The following is a 21,642-nucleotide window of genomic DNA, read 5'->3' on the forward strand; positions in this document are numbered from 1 at the left end:
GGGGTGAAGTGCCCTATAGATATCAATTAGGTCTAACTTGCCCATTGTATCATTTAGTGCCTGTGTTTCCTTGCCAATTTTCTGTTCATTTGATATATCCATAGGTGTGAATGGGGTATTAAAGTCCCCCACTATTATTGTGTTACTGTTAATTTCCCCTTTCTTAGTTGTTACCATTTGCCTTATGTATTGAGGTGCTCCTATGTTGGGTACATATATATTTATACTTGTGCTATCTTCTTCTTGGATTGATCCTTTGATCATTATGTAGTGTGCTTGTCTCTTATCATGGTCTTTATTTCAAAGTCTAGTTTATTTGATATGAGTATTGCATCCATTTGCATAAAATGTCTTTTTCCAGCCCCTTACTTTCAGTCTGCATGTGTCCCTAAGTTTGAGGTGGGTCTCCTGTAGATAGTATATATAGATGATTTGTTAGAGGTTTGACTCTCAAAAATACAATATAAAAAGTACAAAACATAATCAGTCCCCCAAATTTTAAAATATATATATGGAATTTGTTTTAAAAAACAGGGTTTTTCTGAAAGGTAATAGTAGGTTATAAAAATGACAGGTAAATAAGTAATGAAGAACTAAGTTTTTTTAAAAATTAAAAAGTGATAATAGTAAAAATACACCTAGAAATTTCTCTGGAGCTGTTATGGGCAGTGTGGGTCAGTTCAGTGTCAGATAATCCCCTGTTTGGGCTTCTACTTGTTCTCAAGGTCTATAGGTGCCCTTCAAATGCACAGTCTCCAGTGTTAAATGCAGGGTTTTATTCTGATACACAAGTTACTTCCATAGCAGCCCTCTTTTTTTTTTTTTTTTTTGGTGGGGGGGCATCCTCTGTTTGCAAGTCTCTTTAGTGTCTAATTTCTACCTTGACACAAGGGGGCGAAAGTGGTCACTTATTTAGGCTCACTTGTTCGGTGGTGTTATATGGAGGGAGGGACACTGCAAACAAATACCGCTGACATGTGTGGGAAGTGCTCACAGTGGATGGACCACACTGCGTTTGCCACAGTTCATGGCTCAAATCAAGAATTATATGTGAAAAAGAAATTACAGCTGACACCACAGAAATACAAAAGATCGTAAGAGACTGCTATAAACACCTGTATGCCAATAAAACAGACAACCCAGAAGAAATGGACAAATTCTTAGAAATGTAAAAACTTCCAAGACTGAACCAGTAAGAAATAGAAAACATGAGAGACCAATCACAAGTACTGAAATTGAAGCTGTGGTTTAAAATTTCAAACAAATTTCCAGGACCAGATGACTTCAAAGGCAAAATCTATCAAACATGAAGAGTTAGCAAATATCCTTCTGAAACTCTTCCAAAAATTGAAGAGGAAGAAACACTACTAAGCTTATTCCACAGGACCACCATCACCCTGATACCAGAAACAGATACAAAAAAAGAAAAGAAAATTAAAGGCCAATATCACTGATGAACACAGACATAAAAATCCACCACAAAGTATTAGCAAATTGAGTCCAACAATACATTAAAAGGATCATACACCATGATCAAAGTGGAGTTTTTACCTGTGATGTAATGATTCATCAGTATCATCAAATCAATAAGTGTGATACACCACATTAACCAATTGAAGATTAAAAACAATATGACCATCTTAATAGATGCAGGAAAAACTTTTGAAAAAATTCAATACCCATTTGTGATTAAAAAAAAAAAAAAAAAAAAAACTCTCCAGAAAGTGGGAATAGAGGGACCTACCTCAACATAATAAATGCCATATATGACAAACCCACAGCTAACATCATACTCAAATGGTGAAAAATTGAAAGCATTCCCACTAAGATCAGGAACAAGACCAAGATATCCACTCTTGCTATTTTTATACAACTAGTTTTGGAAGTTCTAGCCATGGCAACCAAAAAAGTAAAAGAAATAAAAGGAATCCAAATTGGAAAAAAGTAAAACAGTCACTGTTTGCAGATGACATATTATACATAGATGATGTGATATTATAAAGATGATACCAGAAGACTATTAGGTCTCATCAATGAATTTGGTAAAGTTATAGGATACAAAATTAGTACATCAAAATTTGTTGCATTCCTGTATACTAACAACAAAAGATCAGAAAGAAATTATGGGAAAAACCCCACTTAATGTCATATCAAAAAAATTAAAATAAAATACTTAGGGGAAAACCTACCTAAGGAGGCAAAAGACCTGTACTCTGGAAACTGTAAGATCCTGATGAAAGAAATCAAAGATGACACAAACAAATGGAGAGATATAACATTCTTTCTTGGATTGAAAGAATCGATATTGTCAAAATGACTGTACTGTCCAAAGCAACCACAACAGATTTAATGGAATCCTTATCAAATTAGCAATGGCATTTTTCTGACTCAGATGGTAAAGAATCTGCCTGCAGTGCAGGAGACCCGGGTTCAATTCCTGGGTCAAGAAGATCCCCTGGAGAAGGGAATGCCAATACACACCAGTGTTCTTGCCTGGAAAATTCCATGGACAAAGGTGCCTGGTGGGCTACAATCCATGGGGTCACAGAGTTGAACATGACTGAGCAAATTCCACAGAACAACAACAACAAAAAAATTAATTGTGGAGAAACACAAAAGACACCAAATATCTGAATGTAATCTTTAGAAAGAAAAACAAGCTTGGAAGAATCAGGTTCCCTGACTTCACACTATATTACAAAATTACAGTCATCAGAACAGTATTGTGATGGCACAAATACATAAATATAGATGAAGGGAACAGGATAAAAAGTCCAGAGATAAACCAATGCACCTGTGGTCAGCTAATCTATTAATATGACAAAAGCAACAAGATTATAAAAAGGAAAAAAGACAGTCTCTTCAATAAGTTGTGCTGGGAAAACTGGATAGCTATATCGAAAAGAATGAAATTAGAACATTCTGGTTCCCTTGGTGGCTCAGGCAGTAAAGAATCTGCCAGAAATGCAGAAGACTCTGGTTTGATACCTTGGTCAGGATGACCCTTCTGGAGAAGGAAATGACTACCCATTCCAGTATTCTTGCCTGGAGAATTCCATGGACAGAAGGAGCCTGGTGGGCTATAGTCTATGAGGTTGCAAAGAGTTGAACATGAATGAGCGATGAACATTAACACCATACACAGTAAACTCAAAATGGATTGTTGTTCAGTTGCCAAGTCGTGTCAAACTCTTTGTGACTCCATGGACTGCAGCATGCCAAGCTTCCCTGTCCTTCACTCTCTTGCAGAGTTTGCTCAAATTCATATCCATTGAGTCAATGATGCTGTCTAACCATCTCATCCTCTGCCACCCACTTCTCCTTTTGCCTTTAATCTTTCCCAGCGTCAGGGTCTTTTCTGATGAGTAAGCTCCTCACATCAGGTGGCTGGAACTTCAGCTTCAGCATCAGTATTTCCAATGTATATTCAGGGTTGCTTTCCTTTAGGATTAACTGGTTTGATCTCCTTGAATTCCAACGGACTCTCAAGAGTCTTTTCAAGCACCATAATTCAAAAGCACTGATTCTTCAGCGTTAAGCCTTCTTTATGGTCCAGCTCTCACATCCGTACATGACTATTGGAAAAACCATACCTTTGACTATACAGACCTTTGTTAGTGAAGTGATGTCTCTGTTTTTTAATATGCTGTCTAAGTTTGTCATAGCAAAATGGATTAAAGACCTAAATTTAAGGCTGTATACTATAAAAACCCTTTGACAAAACATAGGCAGAATGCTGTCTGACATAAATCACAGCAATATCTTTTCTGATCCACTTCCTAGAGTAATGAAAATAAAAACAAGCATAAACAAACAGGATCTTATTAAACTTAAAAGCTTTTGCACAGCAAAGGAAACAATAAACAAAACAAAATACAACCCAACAAAATGGGAAAACAAAAATTTGCAAACAAAGTGCCTGACAAGGAATTGATCTCCAAGATATATAAATACCTCATACATCTCTGTATCACAAAAACAAACAACTGGGAGAGAACAAGATGGCAGAGGAGTAGGTGGATGTGGAGTCTCTCTCCATGGATACTTCAAGAATACACCTTCTGAAGTGCATGCAGAACACCAGCTGAGAGTGGACAGGAGTACTTGACCAGTGGAAAAGAATATATAGAACCATGCAAAACTCGGCAGGATGAAGGAAAGAGGGGGAAAAACAGGAGTGTTACTGTTGGGGGAACTGAAACAGGGGTCCAATCCCCACATCAGGGCAGTTGTCTGAGTCAGAGGAGAAACATTTAAGGCTTAGAGTGAAACAGCTGATCTGTGGCAGCCTAAATGGAATGAGAATCAGACAGTACTTGCCACAGCCATACATATGCCGGACAGGAACACGGGTCTCCTGGAAGAGGCAGCAGCTGGGAGCTGGAGTTTAGGGATTGTGAAGCAATCCCAGTGTGAGGGCTGCTGTTGACTCCAGAGAGATGGATTGAGGGGATGTGAGGGAGGGGATCGTGGTGGGAAATGCCTGTGGAAGAAAGCCAGGCAGCCATGGAAGCAAAGCGATACTGCTCAGTCATGCATAGTGGGTGGAGCCGTCACCATAGCCTCTCTCTCTACACATGCCAGTATGAACAGCTGAACAGTAGAAAGGCTGGCCCATCAAACACCTGATGCATTGAAGTATGGAGTAGGACCCCACCCAGGGTGCTCCTTTCAGTGTCTGATGTGCCAGTCTACAGAGTAAGACCCCAGTCAGGAGGGCCCCTCTTTGTGCCTGATACACCAAACAACAGAGAAAGTCCACACCCAGGGTGCCCCTTTATGTGCCTGATGCACCAATCTACAGAGTAGGACCCCAGTCAGGAGGGCCCATCTATGTGCCTGACATGACAAACCACAGAGAAGGGCCCCAGGCAAGGGATCCCTCTAAGTGCCTGAATGGGCAGAGCTATAGAGAAAGACTGGCCAAAGAGGCCTTCTGATCGCCAGCTACAAGAGGCTCAAAAAATGACTCTGATAGGGCCATACCTCCTGCCGTGGAGGCATTCTGTGTCCCTGAACACTTGGCGCCACCAGGGTCCCCACAAGCCAAGCAGCTGCACCCCCTTCACTCTCAACTCTCGCTGGGGCAGAGCTGCCACAGACCAAAAAAAAAAAAAAAGTCCTGTGTTTATGCATGCAGGGTCACTTCAGTCCAGTCCTGTCTGACTCTTTGCAACCCTGTAGACTGTGGCCTGCCAGGCTTCTCTGTCAAAGAGGGGTTTCTCCAGGCAAGAATACTGGAGTGTATTGCCCAGTACTGGTTGCCATACCCTTCTCACTTCAGTTCAGTTCAGTCCCTCAGTCGTGTCCAACTTTTTGCAACCCCATGAATCGCAGCACGCCAGGCCTCCCTGTCCATCACCAACTCCCAGAGCTCACCCAAACTCATGTCTATCGAGTCGATGAAGCCGTCCAGCCATCTCATCCTCTGTCGTCCACTTCTCCTCCTGCCCCCAATCCCTCCCAGCATCAGAGTCTTTTCCAATGAGTCAACTCTTTGCATGAGGTGGCCAAAGTACTGGAGTTTCAGCTTCAGCATCATTCCCTCCAAAGAAATCCCAGGGCTGATCTCCTTCAGAATGGACTGGTTGGATCTCCTTGCAGTCCAAGGGGCTCTCAAGAGTCTTCTCCAACACCACAGTTCAAAAGCATCAATTCTTCGGCGCTCAGCCTTCTTCACAGTCCAACTCTCACATCCATACATGACCACAGGAAAAACCATAGCCTTGACTAGACAGACCTTTGTTGGCAAAGTAATGTCTCTGCTTTTCAATATGCTATCTAGGTTGGTCATAACTTTCCTTCCAAGGAGTAAGCGTCTTTTAATTTCATGGCTGCAGTCACCATCTACAGTGATTTTGGAGCCCAGAAAAATAAAGTCTGACACTGTTTCCACTGTTTCCCTATCTATTTCCCATGAAGTGATGGGACCAGATGCCATGATCTTCGTTTTCTGAATGTTGAGCTTTAAGCCAACTTTTTCACTCTCCTCTTTCACTTTCATCAAGAGGCTTTTTAGTTCCTCTTCACTTTCTGCCATAAGGGTGGTGTCATCTGCATATCTGAGGTTATTGATATTTCTCCCGTCAATCTTGATTCCAGCTTGTGTTTCTTCCAGTCCAGCATTTCTCATAATGTACTCTGCATACAAGTTAAATAAGCAGGGTGACAATATACATACTCTTCTAGAGTACTATATTACCTGCTGCCCTAGCCACCAACCCCCTGAGTACCTGGTGCTGCCAGAACCCTTGCGACCAAAGCAGCTGCACCACTTTTACAGCTGGCCCTCACAGGGGCAAACCCAAGCCCTCCAGGAGAGCCTCAGCAGCTAAACCCCAGTGGACAACCCACATGTAGAGATGGAAATAAAACCACAATAGTACCGGGGTCCAGACCCAGTTGGATCCAGGGATTCCCTCAGGAGAACGACATTGGCGATTAAAGGATAGCAAAGCAGAGATTAGAGGCTCATTATAACTGGTTTATGTGGAAAATCAATAAAACCTGTGACATCAGGTTTGCTCTGACCATGGAGGCCACAGGCGCCCTCTCAAATTGCTGAAGGTGCCCCACCTTAGGCACCTTCTCGAGTGGGTCTTAGAAGCTCAGGCAAGTAAGTGGTCCCAGAGGGCCCCTGTGCTCCAATTAAATGTCCTGAAGGAAGAATAGAAAAGAAAAGGAGAGAGAAAGAAACAAAAAAAGAACAACACGGGGAGACCAAGCTTTGAGCAAGGCCCATAGCTTTATTTTCAAAGGAAGCTTATATACCTTAAGTTGTGCATAGAGGATAATAGGGGGTGTAAAATCATGCAAAGTCAGCAGTCTTTGATCCTCATCGAGACCAGGCTTTTCTTTTCTGCAGACTTATCGTATACAAATGGTTTAGGTGATTTACATCATCTTTTGGCCAGAAGGCCTGTTAACATTTTATGACTCTGATAAAGGTTTGTCAACCATAAGACTTATTTTCTCTAAGAGTAATTATTTTAAAGTTTGATGCCATCCTCGGAAGGTGTTAGATAAAGTTGCATTCCTACAGGGCAAAGGTGCAGTGGGCTTACAACAAAGGAAAGAATTCATTATCTTAAGGGTCTAAAGTTGTTAACACCAAGGCCACTACTTATTTTTTCTATATACCAACTATATTAATTAATACACTTCCAAGGATACAATACAGGGGATGTGGAAACTTGGCAGCAAGCATTGGCTCAAAAATGAAATCTTCTACAAGTCCTATTCTAACAATTTCTAACTCCCAGAGAGGCTCTATACTAAGACTGTAAACAATTGTATGCATAGCTATAGGAGTCCGGGTAAACCTGTCAGGCAAGTTAGAGATCCGTCTGAGGGGTTTGGATTTAAACACTCCTATTATGCCCAGGAGGCTTATTAACTAGAGCTTTAAGTTTATTTCCTTCAGAGAAAGGTGGTCGGGGATAGCCCCCCGTTAATGTCAGAGGAGTTGGTGAAAGTCGTAAAATAGTAAAACAGACAGATTCTGGTTTGGGGGTAGACCCTCAGGCAGATCCGGGGGGTCCCTCGAGCCCTGACTCGCCTTTGCATATCAGGCCTCTCCGCATGATCTTTGTCATGGGTGGGAACTCCCATGCTGGCTCCCCGCACAATAGAAACCCAGGGGCAGTGTGGCTAAGGAAGAAGACCCAAAACATTCCCACCAGCTGTACAAGCTGCAGATTAAGTCCACACAATCAACTAAGCAGACTCTGAGCCTATGGAATATATAAAAGGCCTTTGAGAGCTCCCATAAAGAAAACATGCTAGTTCCAATATCTATGGACACTGGAGGCAAGAACCCACAGGAGTAGAACCAGATTAGAATCTGTGCAGCCCCCACAGCAGGTCCATAGATCAGTACAGTGTTGGATGGCATGGTAGGGAGGTAAGGTGAACTGTGATGCCCAGCATGGCAAAGGACTCTGACAGCAGTGACTCAAGAAAAATATTTATTATTCTTATTTTTTTGACTTGTTCTGTAGATTGTTTTGGATTTTTTTTTCCTTTTTTTCCCCTTTATATCTCCATCTGTTGTAGTTGTCGATTTTGTTAGCATTAAGAAATCCTACTAAGCTTTTGAGCTTTTTCCTTTTTTCTTACTTTTTCCTCAGTCACAGTTTTTATTGTTGTCATTAACCTCTGCCTCTGTGTTGGGTTTTTGCAGTTCTGTGGAGTTTTCATCTTTTTCTTTTTTTCTCTTTTTTTTTAATTTTATTTTTTGAATCTATTATTGTTTTTGCTACTTTTATTCCTTTCCTTGCTTTTCCTACTGTTCTTTTCCCCTTGAAGTTAATCTTTAAGGTATAAAAATCTTCTTTATCTACCCCTGTCTAACTTTGCATATCTCTTTCTTTCTCTCTTTCTTCTCAACATGTTTGTTAATTTTATTTTCATTGCTCTATTCCAGAATTGGAAACTTCCTTTAGTTTTGTTTTCAGATCAGATCAGTCGCTCAGTCGTGTCTGACTCTTTGCAACCCCGTAAATCGCAGCACGCCAGGCCTCCCTGTCTATCACCAACTCCCGGAGTTCACTGAGACTCATGTCCATCGAGTCGGTGATGCCATCCAGCCATCTCATCCTCTGTCATCCCCTTCTCCTCCTGCCCCCAATCCCTCCCAGCATCAGGGTCTTTTCCAATGAGTCAACTCTTCGCATGAGGTGGCCAAAGTACTGGAGTTTCAGCTTTCGCATCATTCCTTCCAAGGAAATCCCAGGGCTGATCTCCTTCAGAATGGACTGGTTGGATCTCCTTGCAGTCCAAAGGACTCTTTTTTGTGCTTTAATTAGTTTTGTTCTGGTAGATATAATTTTTGGTTTCCTTTGTTCTCTAGGTCAATCTATTGTACTTAATTTTTGTTGGACTGTTTTGATTTTGTTTATGGGTGTATATGTATATATTCAGTCACACTTTCTGTTGTTGTTATAAACCTCTGCCTCTACATTAGGTTTTTGCAGTTCTGTGGTGTTTTCCATTTTTTCCCCTTTATTCTTTCTTCTTCCATCTTTTTCTCTTTTCTCTTTTTTATAATTTTAATTTTTTAAAACCTATTACATTTTTTCTACATTTATTATTTGGTAACCTTTCCAACTATTCTTTTCCCCTTGGAGTTAACCTTTAATGTATATAAATCTTCATTTACCTCTATTTAAATTTGCATATCTATTCTTTCTTTTCTTTCTTTCCTTTCCCCTCAACATATTTGTTAGTTTTGTTTTCATTGCTTTATTCCCCAGTTGGCACCTTGCTTTAGTTTTGTTTTCCAGTTTGTGCTTAAGTTAGTTTTATTCTTAACTGGTAAATATAATTTTTGATTTCCTTTGTTCACCAGATCAATCTATTATACTTTATTTTTTGTTTGACCGTTAACACCTTGCTCATGCATGTATATGGATATGTGTATATTCCATTATTTGAATTATTATTTGCCTGATTTTGTAACTGCCATTTGCCTGGGGTTAATCTTTGGTTTTTCCTTTTTGGATATTTGTTTTACTCTCCCTTAATACCATAACAGGCCACTTGTGAAATCTTCGTTCCTGATGAGAGATCAAACCCTGAGCCTTAGGAGTGGGAACACTGACTCCAAAACCCTAGACTACAAGAGAACTGACCTTATGGAGCATCAAATAGTGAGAACACAATGGAAACCACTTTAATAAAAGATCAGGCATCAGCCAACCTTCAGTGGTACCCTTTGCAGGACGCCTCATCTAAACAACAAACAAAACAAAAATACAAACCCAATCATCAGCAAACAGGAGTACCACCTTACTCAGCCTTGCCCATCAGGAAAAACAAAGAAGCAAACAAAAACTCAGCACAAATCTCACCCTATACAAAGCTCACACAAACCACTGAACCAAACTTAGGAGAGCAGAAACCAAAAGGAAAAAAGAATTCAACCTGCTTCAAGGAAAGAATTCAACTTTCCTTGAAGCCTGGGAAAATGAGACCTCAAACACAATAACATTAAAAAAAAAAAAAAAACACAGAGAAATACTGCACAAATGAAGGAACAGATTAGAAACACAGAAGTCCAAATAAATGAAGAGAAAATAGGAAAATTACCTGAAAAAGAATTAAGAATAATGATAGTAAAGATGATCAAAAGTCTTTAAAACTAAATCGAGAAAATGAATCAACTAACAAAGACCACAATGGCAACCCACTCCAGTACTCTTGCCTGGAAAATCCTATGGACACAGGAGCCTGGTAGGCTGCAGTCCATGGGGTCACAAAGAGTTGGACATGACTGAGCAACTTCACATTCACTTTTCACTTTCATGCACTGGAGAGGGCAATGGCAACCCATTGCAGTGTTCTTGCCTAGAGAATCCCAGGGATGGTGGATCCTGGTGCGCTGCTGTCTATGGGGTCGCACAGCGTCGGACATGACTGAAGAGACTTAGCAGCAGCAGAAGAAGAATTAAAAAATAAGCATACAGAGACAAACAACACAATTACTGAAATTAAAAATACTCTATAAGGAATCAATAGCAGAATATCTGAAGCAGAAGAACAAATCAGTGAGCAGGAAGATAAAATGGTGGAAATAACTTCTAAAGAGCAGAATAAAGTAAAAAGAATGAAAAGAACTGAGGACAGTCTCAGAGACTTCTGGGACCATATCAAACACACCAACATTCTAATTATACAGGTCCCACAAGAAGAAGAGAAAATGAAAGGGTATGAGAAAAGTTTTGAAGAGATTATAGTTGAAAATTTCCCCAACCTGGAAAAGGAAATAGCCAATCAAGTTCAAGAGGCACAAAGCATCCCATACAGGATAAACAAAGGAGAAACATGCCAAGGCACATACTAATCATACTAACAAAGACGAAACACAAAGAAAGAAGAGTAAAAGCAGCAAGGGAGAAGCAATGAGTAAAATACTAGGGAAACCCCATACACTTAACAGCTGATCCTTCAACAGAAACTCTGAAGGCCAGAAGCAAATGGTGGGATATATTTAAAGGACTGAAAGGGAAAAATCTACAACCAAGATTACTGTACCCAGCAAGGATCTCATTCAAAATTGATGGAGAAATAAAAAGCTTGTCAGACAAGCAAAAGTTAAGAGAATTCAGTACCACAAAACCAGCTTTAAAACAAATGTTAAACTGACTCATGTAGTCAAGAAATACAGCAGAAGAAAAAGATCTACAAAATCAACCCCAAACAATTAGAAAATGGTAATAGGAACATATGTATGAATAATTACTTTAAATGTAAATGGATTAAATGCTCCAGCCAAAAGATACAGAGTAGCTGAATGGATAAAAAAAAAAAAAAAACAAGACCCATATATGTGCTGTCTACTAAGAAACCCACTTCAGACCTCAAGACACATATAGACTGAAAGTGAGGTGATGGAAAAATATATTTCATGCAAATGGAAAGCAAATGAAAGCTGGAGTTGCAATCTTCATATCAGACAACATAGACCTTAAAATAAAGAGGATTACAAGAGATAAGGAAGGACACTACATAGTGATCAAGGGATCAATCCAAGAGGAAGTCATAACAGTTGTAAATATCTGTGCAACCAACATAGGAGCACCTCAATACATAAGACAAACACTAACAGACATAAAAGGAGAAACTGCCAGTAACACAATTATAGTATAAGACTTAAAAACCCCACTCATACCAATGGACAGATCATCAAAAAAGAAAATTAAGAAGGAAACACAAGTCTTAAATGATACATTAGATGAGATGTATGTCATTGATATCTTCATTACATTCCATCCAAATGCAGAAGAATATGCCTTCTTCTCAAGCGCACATGGAACATTCTCCAGGATAGACCACATCTTGGGTCACAAATCAAACCTCAGTAAATTTATTAAAAAATTGAAATTGTTTCAAGCACCTTCTCCAACCACAACGCTATGAGACTAGATATCAATTACAAGGAAAAAAATGTAAGAAACACAAATACATGGAGATTAAACAACACATTTCTAAATAACCAACAGGATACTGAAAAAAATTTTAAAAATCTCTAGAAACAAATGACAATGAAAACACGACAAATCAAAACCTATGGGATGCAGCAAAAGCAGTTCTAAGAGAGAAGTTTATAGCAATACAATCCTACCTCAAGATATAAGAAAAACATTGGATAGACAACCTGACTTTACACCTAAAGCAACTTGAAAAAGAAAAAAAAAATTAGTAGAAGGGAAGAAATCAAAAAGATCTGAGTAGAAATAAATGATAAAGAAATGAAAGAAACAACAGTAAAGATTAACAAAACTAAAAGCTGTGTTCTTTTAGAAGATAAAATTGGCAAATCCTGAGCCAGACTCATCAAGAAAAAAAGAGAAGAATCAAATCAACAAAATTAGAAATGAAAAAGGAGGGGTTACAACAGACAATGAAGAAATGCAAAGGATTATAAGAGACTATTATAAACAACTATATGACAATAAAATAGATAACCTGGAAGAAATGGACAGATTCTTAGAAAAGTTCAATCTCCCAAGACTGAACCAGGAAGAAATAGAAATTATGAACATCCCAATTACAAGCACTGAAATCAAAGCTGTGATCAAAAATCTCCCAGAAAACAAAAGCCCAAGACCAGATGGCTTCACAGGAGTATTCTATCAAAAATTTAGAGAAAAGCTAATGCTTATCCTTCTAAAGCTCTTTCAAAATATTGCAGAGGAAGGAACACTTCTAAATTCATTCTAGGAGGCCACCATCACCCTGATATCAAAACCAGACAAAGACAACACAATAGAAAACTACAGACCAATATCAGTGATGAACATAGATGCAAAAATCCTTAACAAAATGTTAGCAAACAGAATTCAGCAACATATCAAAAAGCTCATATACCATGATCAAGTTGTGTTTATTCCAGGGATGCAAGGATTCTTCAATATATGCAAATCAATCAGTGTGATACACCATATTAACAAATTAAAAGATAAAAACCATATGATCACCTCAATAGATGCAGGAAAAGTCTTTGACAAAATTCAAAACCTATTTTTGATTAAAACTCTTCAAAAAATGGGCATAGAAAGAACCTACCTCAACATAGTAAAGGCCTTATATGATAAGCCTACAGCAAACATTATTCTCAATGGTGAAAAACTGAAAGCATTCCACCTAAGATCAGGAACAAGAAAAGGGTATACCCTTTCGCCACTATTATTCAACATAGTTCTGGAAGTCCTAGCTACAGTAATCAGAGAAGAAAAAGAAATAACACGAATCCAGATCAGAAAAGAAGAAGTAAAGCTCTCGCTGTTTGCAGATGGCATGCTACTGTACATAGAAAACCCTAAAGATAGTATCAGAAAATTACTAGAGCTAATCAGTGAATTTAGCAAAGTTGCAGGATACAAAATCAGTACACAGAAATCACTTTCATTTCTTTATACTAACAATGAAAAATCAGAAAGAGAAATTAAGGCATCAATCCCATTCACCATTACAAATAAAAAGAATAAATTATCTAGGAATAAACTTACCTAAGAAGATGAAAGAATGGTTCACAGTGAATTATAAGACACTGATGAAAGAAATTAAATATGCAATAAGCAAATGGAGAGATGTCCCATGTTCCTGGGTAGGAACAATCAATATTGTGAAAATGAGTATACTAACAAATGCAATCTACAGATTTAATGTGATCTCTATCAAATGACCAGTGGCATTTTTCACAGAACTGGAACAAAAAAGTTCACAATTCATATGGAAACACAAAAGACCCTGACTAGCCAAAGCAATCTTGATAAAGAAGAATGGACCTGGAGAAATCAAGCTTCCTGAGTTCAGGTTATACTACAAAGCTACACTCATCAAGACAGTATGGTACTCACACAAAATCAGAAATATAGACCAATGGATCAAGATAGAAAGCCCAAAAATAAACCCATGCACCTGTTGCTAAGTCACTTCAGTCGTGTCTGACTCTGTGCGACCCCATAGACGGCAGCCCACCAGGCTCCCCTGTCCCTGGGATTCTCCAGGCAAGAACACTAGACTGGGTTGCCATTTCCTTCTCCAATGCATGAAAGTGAAAAGTGAAAGTGAAGTCACTCAGTCATGTCCAACTCTTCGCAACCCCATGGATTGCAGCCCACCAGGGCCCTCCGCCCATGGGATTTTCCAGGCAAGAGTACTGGAGTGAGGTGCCGTTGCCTTCTCCACCCATGCACCTATGGGTACTTTATTTTTAACAAAGGAGGTCAGAATATACAATGGGGCAAAGACAGCCTCTTGAATAAGTGGTGCTGGTATAACTGGACAGCTCCATGTAAAAGAATGAAATTAGAACACTTCCTAACACCATACACAAAGATAAATTCAAAATGGATCAAAGACCTAAATGTAAGACCAGAAACTATAAAACTCTTAGAGGAAAACATAGGCAGAACACTGAATGACATAAATCAAAGCAAGATCCTCTATGACCCACTTTCTAGAGTAAAGGAAATAAAAACAGAAGTAAACAAGTGTGACCTGATTAAACTTAAAAGCTTTTGCATGGCAAAGAAAACTATAAGCAAGGTGAAAAGACACCCCTCAGAATGGAAGAAGATAATAGCAAATGACACAACTAACAAAGGATTAATTTCCAAATATACAGCAGTTCATGAAGTTTAATACCAAAAAAACAAACAACCCAATTAAAAAGTGGGGAAAAGACATAAACAGACATTTCTCCAAAGAAGACATACAGATGGCTAACAAACACATGAAAAGATGCTCAGCATCACTCATTAGAGAAATGCAAATCTAAACTACATGAAATATCACATCACACTGGTCAGAATGGCCCTCATCAAAAAGTCTACAAACAATAAATGCTATAAAGGGTGTGGAGAAAATGGAACGTTCTTGCACTGTTGGTAGGAATACAAATTGTTACAGCCAATATGGAAGATGGTATGGAGATTCCTTAAAAAACTAGGAATAAAACCACCATATGACCCAGCAATCCCACTCCTAGGCATATACCCTGAGAAAACCAAAATTGAAAGAGACACATGTATCCCATTGTTCACTGTAGCACTATTTACAGTAGCTAGAACATGGAAGCAACCTAGATTGCATCGACAGATGAATGGATAAAGAACTTGTGGCATATATACGCAATGGAATATTACTCGCCCATAAAAAGAAACACATATGAGTCAGTTCTAATGAGTTGGATGAACCTAGAACCTATTATACAGAGTGAAGTGAATCAGAAAGAGAAAGATAAGTACCATATTCTAACACATATATATGGAATCTAGAAAAATGGTACTAAAGAATTCATTTACAGGGCAACAGTGGAGAAGCAGACATATAGAATAGACTTATGGACATAGGGACAAGAGAGGAGAGGGTGATATGTATAGAAAGAGTAACACGGAAACTTACATTACTATATGTAAAACAGATAGTCAATGGGAATTTGTTGTATGGCTCAGGAAACTCAAACAGAGGCTCTATATCAACCTAGAGGTGTGGGATGGGAAGGAAGATGGGAGGGAGTTTCTAAAGGGAGGGGATATATGTATACCTATGGCTGATTCATGTTGAGGTTTGATGGAAAACAACAAAATTTTGTAAAGCAATTATCCTTCAATAAAATATGTTAATTATAAAAAATAAATAATTTTTTAAAAATTAAAAAAATCAAACAACTGAATCAAAAAATGGGCAGAAAATCTGTGTAGACATTTCTTCAAAGAAGGCAGACAGATGGCCAAAAAGTGCATAAAAAATGCTCAATATCACTTTTAGAGAAATGCAAATCAAAACTAAATGAAATATCACCTCCCACTGGTCAGAATGGCCATCATCAAAAAATTTACAAACCATAAATGCTGGAGAGGGTGTGGAGAAAGGGGAACCCTCCCACACTGTTTGTGGGAATGTAAATTGGCACAACCATTATATGAACATTATGGAGGTTCATTGAAAATCTATAGATAGAATTAGCTTTTGATCTTCTGATTCTACTCCGAGCATGTATCTGGAAAAAAACATAATTTAAAAATATACATGCACACCAATGTTCACTGCAGCACTAGTTACAATAGCCAGTATATGGAAGCAACCTGAATGCCCATTGGCAGATGAACCCCTAAAGAATATGTGGCCCTTATATACAATGGAATATTACTCAGCCATAAAAACGAATGAAATATGATGTTTGATAGAAACCAATGCAATACTCTAAAGCAATTATCTTTCAATTTAAATAAATACAATTTTAAAAAAGAATGAAACAATGCCATTTTTAGCAGCATGGATGGAACTAGAGATTGTCATATTGCATGAAGTCAGACAGAGAAAATGAAGTATCATATAGTATCACTTGTATGTGGAAACTAAAACACACACACATACACAAACACACAATGGAATACTACTCATGCAAAAGAAGGAATGAAACTTTGCCTTTTGCAACAATATGAATTGACCTAGTTGGTTTTATGCTTAGTGAAAGTAGTCAGAGTAATACAAATAGTGTGTGATATCACTTCTATATGGAATCTAAAAAATAAAGCACACTTGTGACTATACCAAAAAGAGACAGATGAACAGATATAGAGAACAAAGTAGTAATTACCAATGGGGAGAGGGAAGAGGGAGGGGTAAGATAGGGGCAGGGGATTAAGAAATAGAAACTACTATGCATAAAATAAAAAAGCTACAAGGATATATTGTACAACACATGGAATATAGCCACTGTTTTATAGTAACTGTAAATGGAATATATTCTTTAAAAATTGTCAATCACTATATTATATACCTGAAACTAATATAATATTTTACATCATCTATACTGAATAAAAATTATTTCCTACCTTTTTAAGGCTCAATATTATATTTTGTGTATCCATGAAATTTTGTTTGTCAGTTTATCTGTTGATGGATGTGTTGCTTCCACTTTTTAACTAATGTGAATAATGCTGCTATCACATAGTTGCACAAATATCAGTTTGAGTTTTGCTTTTAATTCTGGCCTAGACCCAATAATGAAACTGCTGAGTCATATAGTAAATCTATTTTTAGTTTTTTGTGGAGCTTCCATGCTGTTTTTATAGTAACTTCCCATTGTACATTCCTACCAAAATTGGATAATGGGTACAGTTTTTCAACATCCTCGCCAATGCTTGTAATTTTCTATTTTTTTTGTTTGTTTATATGTTTGTTTTATAATAGCCATCCAAATGGATATAAAATCGTATCTCATTGTTTTTATTTGCATTTACCTAATGATTAGTGATACTAAGCCTCTTTTCATGTAATTATTAGCCATTTGTATGTCTTCTTTGGGGAAGTGTCTATTCAAATTGTTTTTCCATTTCTTTTTTTATTTACATATGATTGACATTTAATAGTGTATTAGCACTAGATTTAAGTTTTCTAAGATTTCACATATAAGTAAGAGCATACAGTATTTTCTTCCACTGACTTATTTCACTTAGCATAATGCCTGCAAAGTTCATCTTTGTTGTCACAAATGGCAAGATTTTCTACTTTTATGACTGAATAATATTACTTACTATAGATATTCATGACTGAACAATATTGTTGTTGTTCAGTCACCAAGCCATGTCTGACTCTTTGTGACCCCATGTACTGTAACACGCCAGGCCTCCCTGTCCCTCACCATATCCCAGAATTTGCCCAAGTTCATATCCATTGACTCGGTGATGTCATCCAACTATCTCATCCTCTGTTCCTCTCTTCTGCTTCTGCCTTCAATCTCCCAGTGTCAGGGTCTTCTCCAGTGAGTCAGCTCTTTGCATCAGGTGGCCAAAGTATTGAGCTTCAGCTTCAGCATCAGTACTTCCAATGAATATTTAGGGTTGATTTCCTCTAGGATGGACTGGTTTGATCTCCTTGCTGTCCAACGGACTCTCAAGAGTCTTCTCCAGCACCACAGTTCAAAAGTTTCAATTCTTTGGCACTCTGCCTTCTTTATGGTCCAACTATCACATCCATACATAACTACTGGAAAGACCATAGCTCTGACTATATGGACCTTTGTCAGCAAAGTGATGTCTATACTTTTTAATACACTGTCTATGTTTGTCATAGCTTTCCTTCTAAGAAGCAGTCATCTTCCGATTTCATGGCTGTAGTCACCATCTGCAGTGACCAGAGCCCAAGAAGAGAAAATCTGTTACTGCTTCCACCTTTTCCCCTTCTACTTGCCATGAAGTGATGGGACCGGATTCCACGATCTTAGTTTTTTTAATATTGAGCTTTGAGCTGGCTTTTTCACTCTCCTCCTTCACCCTCATCAAGAAACTCTTTAGTTCCTCTTCACTTTCTGCTATTAGAGTGGTGTCATCTGCATATTGGAGGTTGTTGAATAACATTATACAGTCATAAAAAGTAGGAAATCTTGCCATTTGTGACAACATGGATGAACTTGAGGGCATTATGCTAAGTGAAATTAGTCAGTGGAAGGCTTCCCTGGCTCAGATGGTCAAGAATCCGCCTGCAATGCAGGAAACCCAGGTTCAATCATGAGTCAGAAAGATCCCCTGGAGAAGGAAATGGCTACCTACCCCAGTATTCTTGCATGGAGAATTCCATGGACAGAGGAGTCTGGCAGGCTACAGTCTATGGGGTTGCAAAAGTCAGACATGACTGAGTGATTAACACTTCCTTCCTCTTCCTCCAATATTCCACTTAGTATACATATCACTCTTTCTTTATCTATTTATCCATTGATGGAAACAAGTTATTTCCATGTCTTGGCTATTGTAAATAATGCTTCAGTGAACATAGAGATGATACAGATATGTCTTTTTTTGTTGTTTTTGTTTTGTCGTTGTTGTTGCTTTTAAATATATATATTATTGAAGTATAGTTGACTTACAATGTTTCAGATGCACAGCAAAGTGATTCAGTTATACAAATACACATATAATATTTTTGAAATTATTTTCCATCATAGGTTATTACAAGATATTGACTATAGGTCCCTATGCTATACAGTAAACCTTTGTTGCTTGTTGCATATATATTTTTAATTAGAAATGTGTCATTCTATTCGTACTAAGTCAAACAAGCAGGATCAAAATGTCATAAATTTTTTAGATAAGCAAAAAGTCATGTTTTTTAAAATGTATATATTATATATATATATATATATATATATATATATATATATATATACTAAAGCTTTTCCACTACACTTGATAAAGTCTTGAGAAAGAACATCCAAAAAAAAGAAGAGATGGAGAAATTGGAGAACATAAACTAAATGAAATAGCAGCACTGAATATGAAATATAAAAAGTGAAACATATTAGATAAAAGTAAAACAACATCATATAGTCCAGTTGTTTTTAAACATGACTGCTCATTTGAAACATATCTGGAGCTCTGAAGAAAAAAAATTCCTGATCATTTCTATTTTTCAAAAAATGTTGACATACTTCTGCTATGCATCTTTATTTTAAAAAGTGATTGCAGGTTTTTCTGTTAGATACTAGTTTTGGTGATATAGAATTCTGCTGTTTTTCTGTTGACCAGTCATGATACAATGAATGGTATTAAGTGAGTAAAATGGTTACATAATCACAGTAGTAAAAGATGTTTACCAGTTGTCACAGTCAATATCCAGACAAAAAGTAAAAGATAATTACAATTGCAAATCATAATGGAGACATAATTAACTTAACAATATAAAATAATTACATATAATTTGGGAGGGTCAGACTGAGTGATCTGGTCAGTGGGAGTGCATACATACACATGTTTTTATCTACCCAGCCAGTCTATGTTTTTTGGTTGGTGCATTTAATTCAATTACATTTAAAGTAATGGTTGATATATATGATCCTATTACCATTTTCTTAATTGTTTTGGCTTTATTTTCTGTAGACCTTTTCATTTTCTTGTGGTTCCTGCCTAGAGAAATTCCTTTAGGATTTGTTGTAAAGCTGGTTTGGTGGTGCTAAACTCTCTTAACTTTTGCTTGTCTTGAAAGCTTTTGATTTCTCCATCAAATCTGAATGAAAGTCTTGCTGGGCAGAGTATTCTTGGTTGTAGGTTCTTCCCTTTCATCACTTTAAATATATCATGCCATTCTCTTCTGGCTTGTAGAGTTTCTGTTGAGAAATCAGCTGATAGCCTGATGGGAGTTCCCTTGTATGTTATTTGTCATTTTTCCCTTGTTGCTTTTAATATTTTATCTGTGTCTTTAATTTTTGTTGGTTTGATTTTTATGTGTCTCAGTGTGTTTCTCCTTGGGTTTATTCTGCCTGGGACTCTCTGTGCTTCCTGGACGTGATTCACTGTTTCCTTTCCAATATTAGGGAAATTTTCAGCTATTATCTCTAAATATTTTCTCAGGTTCTTTCTCTCTCTCTTCTCCTTCTGAGACCCGCTATAATGTGAATGTTGATGAATTTAATGCTGTCCCAGAGGTCTCTTAGGCAGTCCTCATATCTTTTCATTGTTTTTTTTTTTTTTTTTTAATATTCTATTATGTGGCAGTGATTTCCAGTATTCTGTCCTCCAGATCATTTTTCCATGCTTCTGCTTCAGTTATTCTGCTATTGATTCCTTCTAGTGTATTATTCATCTCTGTTCTTTAGTTCTTCTAGGTCTTTGGTAAACATTTCTTGCAAGGGGTGCAGATACTTCTTTGAAACAGTGAGTTTATTTCTTTCAGGTATATACACAAAAGTGGAGATGTTAGATCTGATAGTTCTAGTTTTAATTTTTTGAGCAACTTCTGTACTGTTTGCCATAGTGGTCCAACTAATATACCAACAATGCACAATTGTTCCATTTTCTCCACATCCTTGGAACACTTGTTATTTCTTGTCTTGATAATAGTGATTCTAATGTGTAAGGTGATATTTTAATGTGTATTTGACTAGAATTTCCCTGGTGATTACTGACGCTGAACATCTTTTCATGTGCCTGTAGCTCATCTGTATATCTTCTTTGGAAAAGTGGCAATTCAGATCCTCTGCTCATTTTTAAATGGGTTCTTTGTTTTTTGTTGGTGGCTTGAGTTACATGAGTTCTTTATATATTTTGGATATTAATCCCTTATCAAATTTATTATTTGAAAATACTTTCTTTCAGTGGATGTGTTACCTTTCATTCTACTGATGATTTATTTGGCTGTGCAGAAACTTTTTAATTTGATGTAGTCCCATTTCTTTATTTTTGCTTTCATTGCCTTTGCTTTTGATGTCAAAAGGGTTCAAACTTTTGGGGCTCAGTAATCACCGAGGAAGGCTTTCTTATCTCTCCTTGCTATTATTTGGAACTCTGCATTCAAATGGCTATATATTTCCTTTTCTCCTTTGCCTTTAGCTTCTCTTTCTTTTCTCAGCTATTTGTAAGGCCTCGTCAGACAACCATTTTGCCTTTTTGCATTTCTTTTTCTTGGGGATGGTCTTCATCACTGCCTCCTGTACATTGTCACTAACCTTCAGCCATAGTTCTTCAGGCACTCTATTGGTCACTTTCACTGTATAATTGTAAGGGATTTGATTTAGGTCATACCTGAATCATCTAGGGGTTTTCCCTACTTTCTTCAGTTTAAGTCTGAATTTGGCAATAAGGAGTTCATGATCCGAGCCACAGTCAGCTCCCAGTCTTGTTTTTGCTGAATGTATAG

At 37.6% G+C, this 21,642-nt stretch overlaps 1 protein-coding gene across 3 annotated transcripts in view; it reads left to right on the plus strand.

Moving 5' to 3' along the window:
* The window catches only part of MTMR8 (myotubularin related protein 8), a 282,801-nt gene that overhangs the window by 222,069 nt on the left and 39,090 nt on the right, over positions 1 to 21,642 (plus strand). The window contains exon 13 of one of the 3 annotated variants that reach the window (XM_061410319.1): positions 9,536 to 15,652. The exons of the other annotated variants lie outside the window; for them this stretch is intronic. Within the exon in view, the coding sequence (XP_061266303.1) occupies positions 9,536 to 9,677 (142 nt within the window). The 3' untranslated portion in view covers positions 9,678 to 15,652. Of the gene's footprint in view, positions 1 to 9,535; positions 15,653 to 21,642 lie in introns of those variants that run through there. 3 annotated transcript variants of the gene reach the window in all.

The sequence above is a fragment of the Bos javanicus genome, chromosome X, assembly GCF_032452875.1.
Source record: "Bos javanicus breed banteng chromosome X, ARS-OSU_banteng_1.0, whole genome shotgun sequence".
Lineage (NCBI taxonomy): Eukaryota > Metazoa > Chordata > Mammalia > Artiodactyla > Bovidae > Bos > Bos javanicus.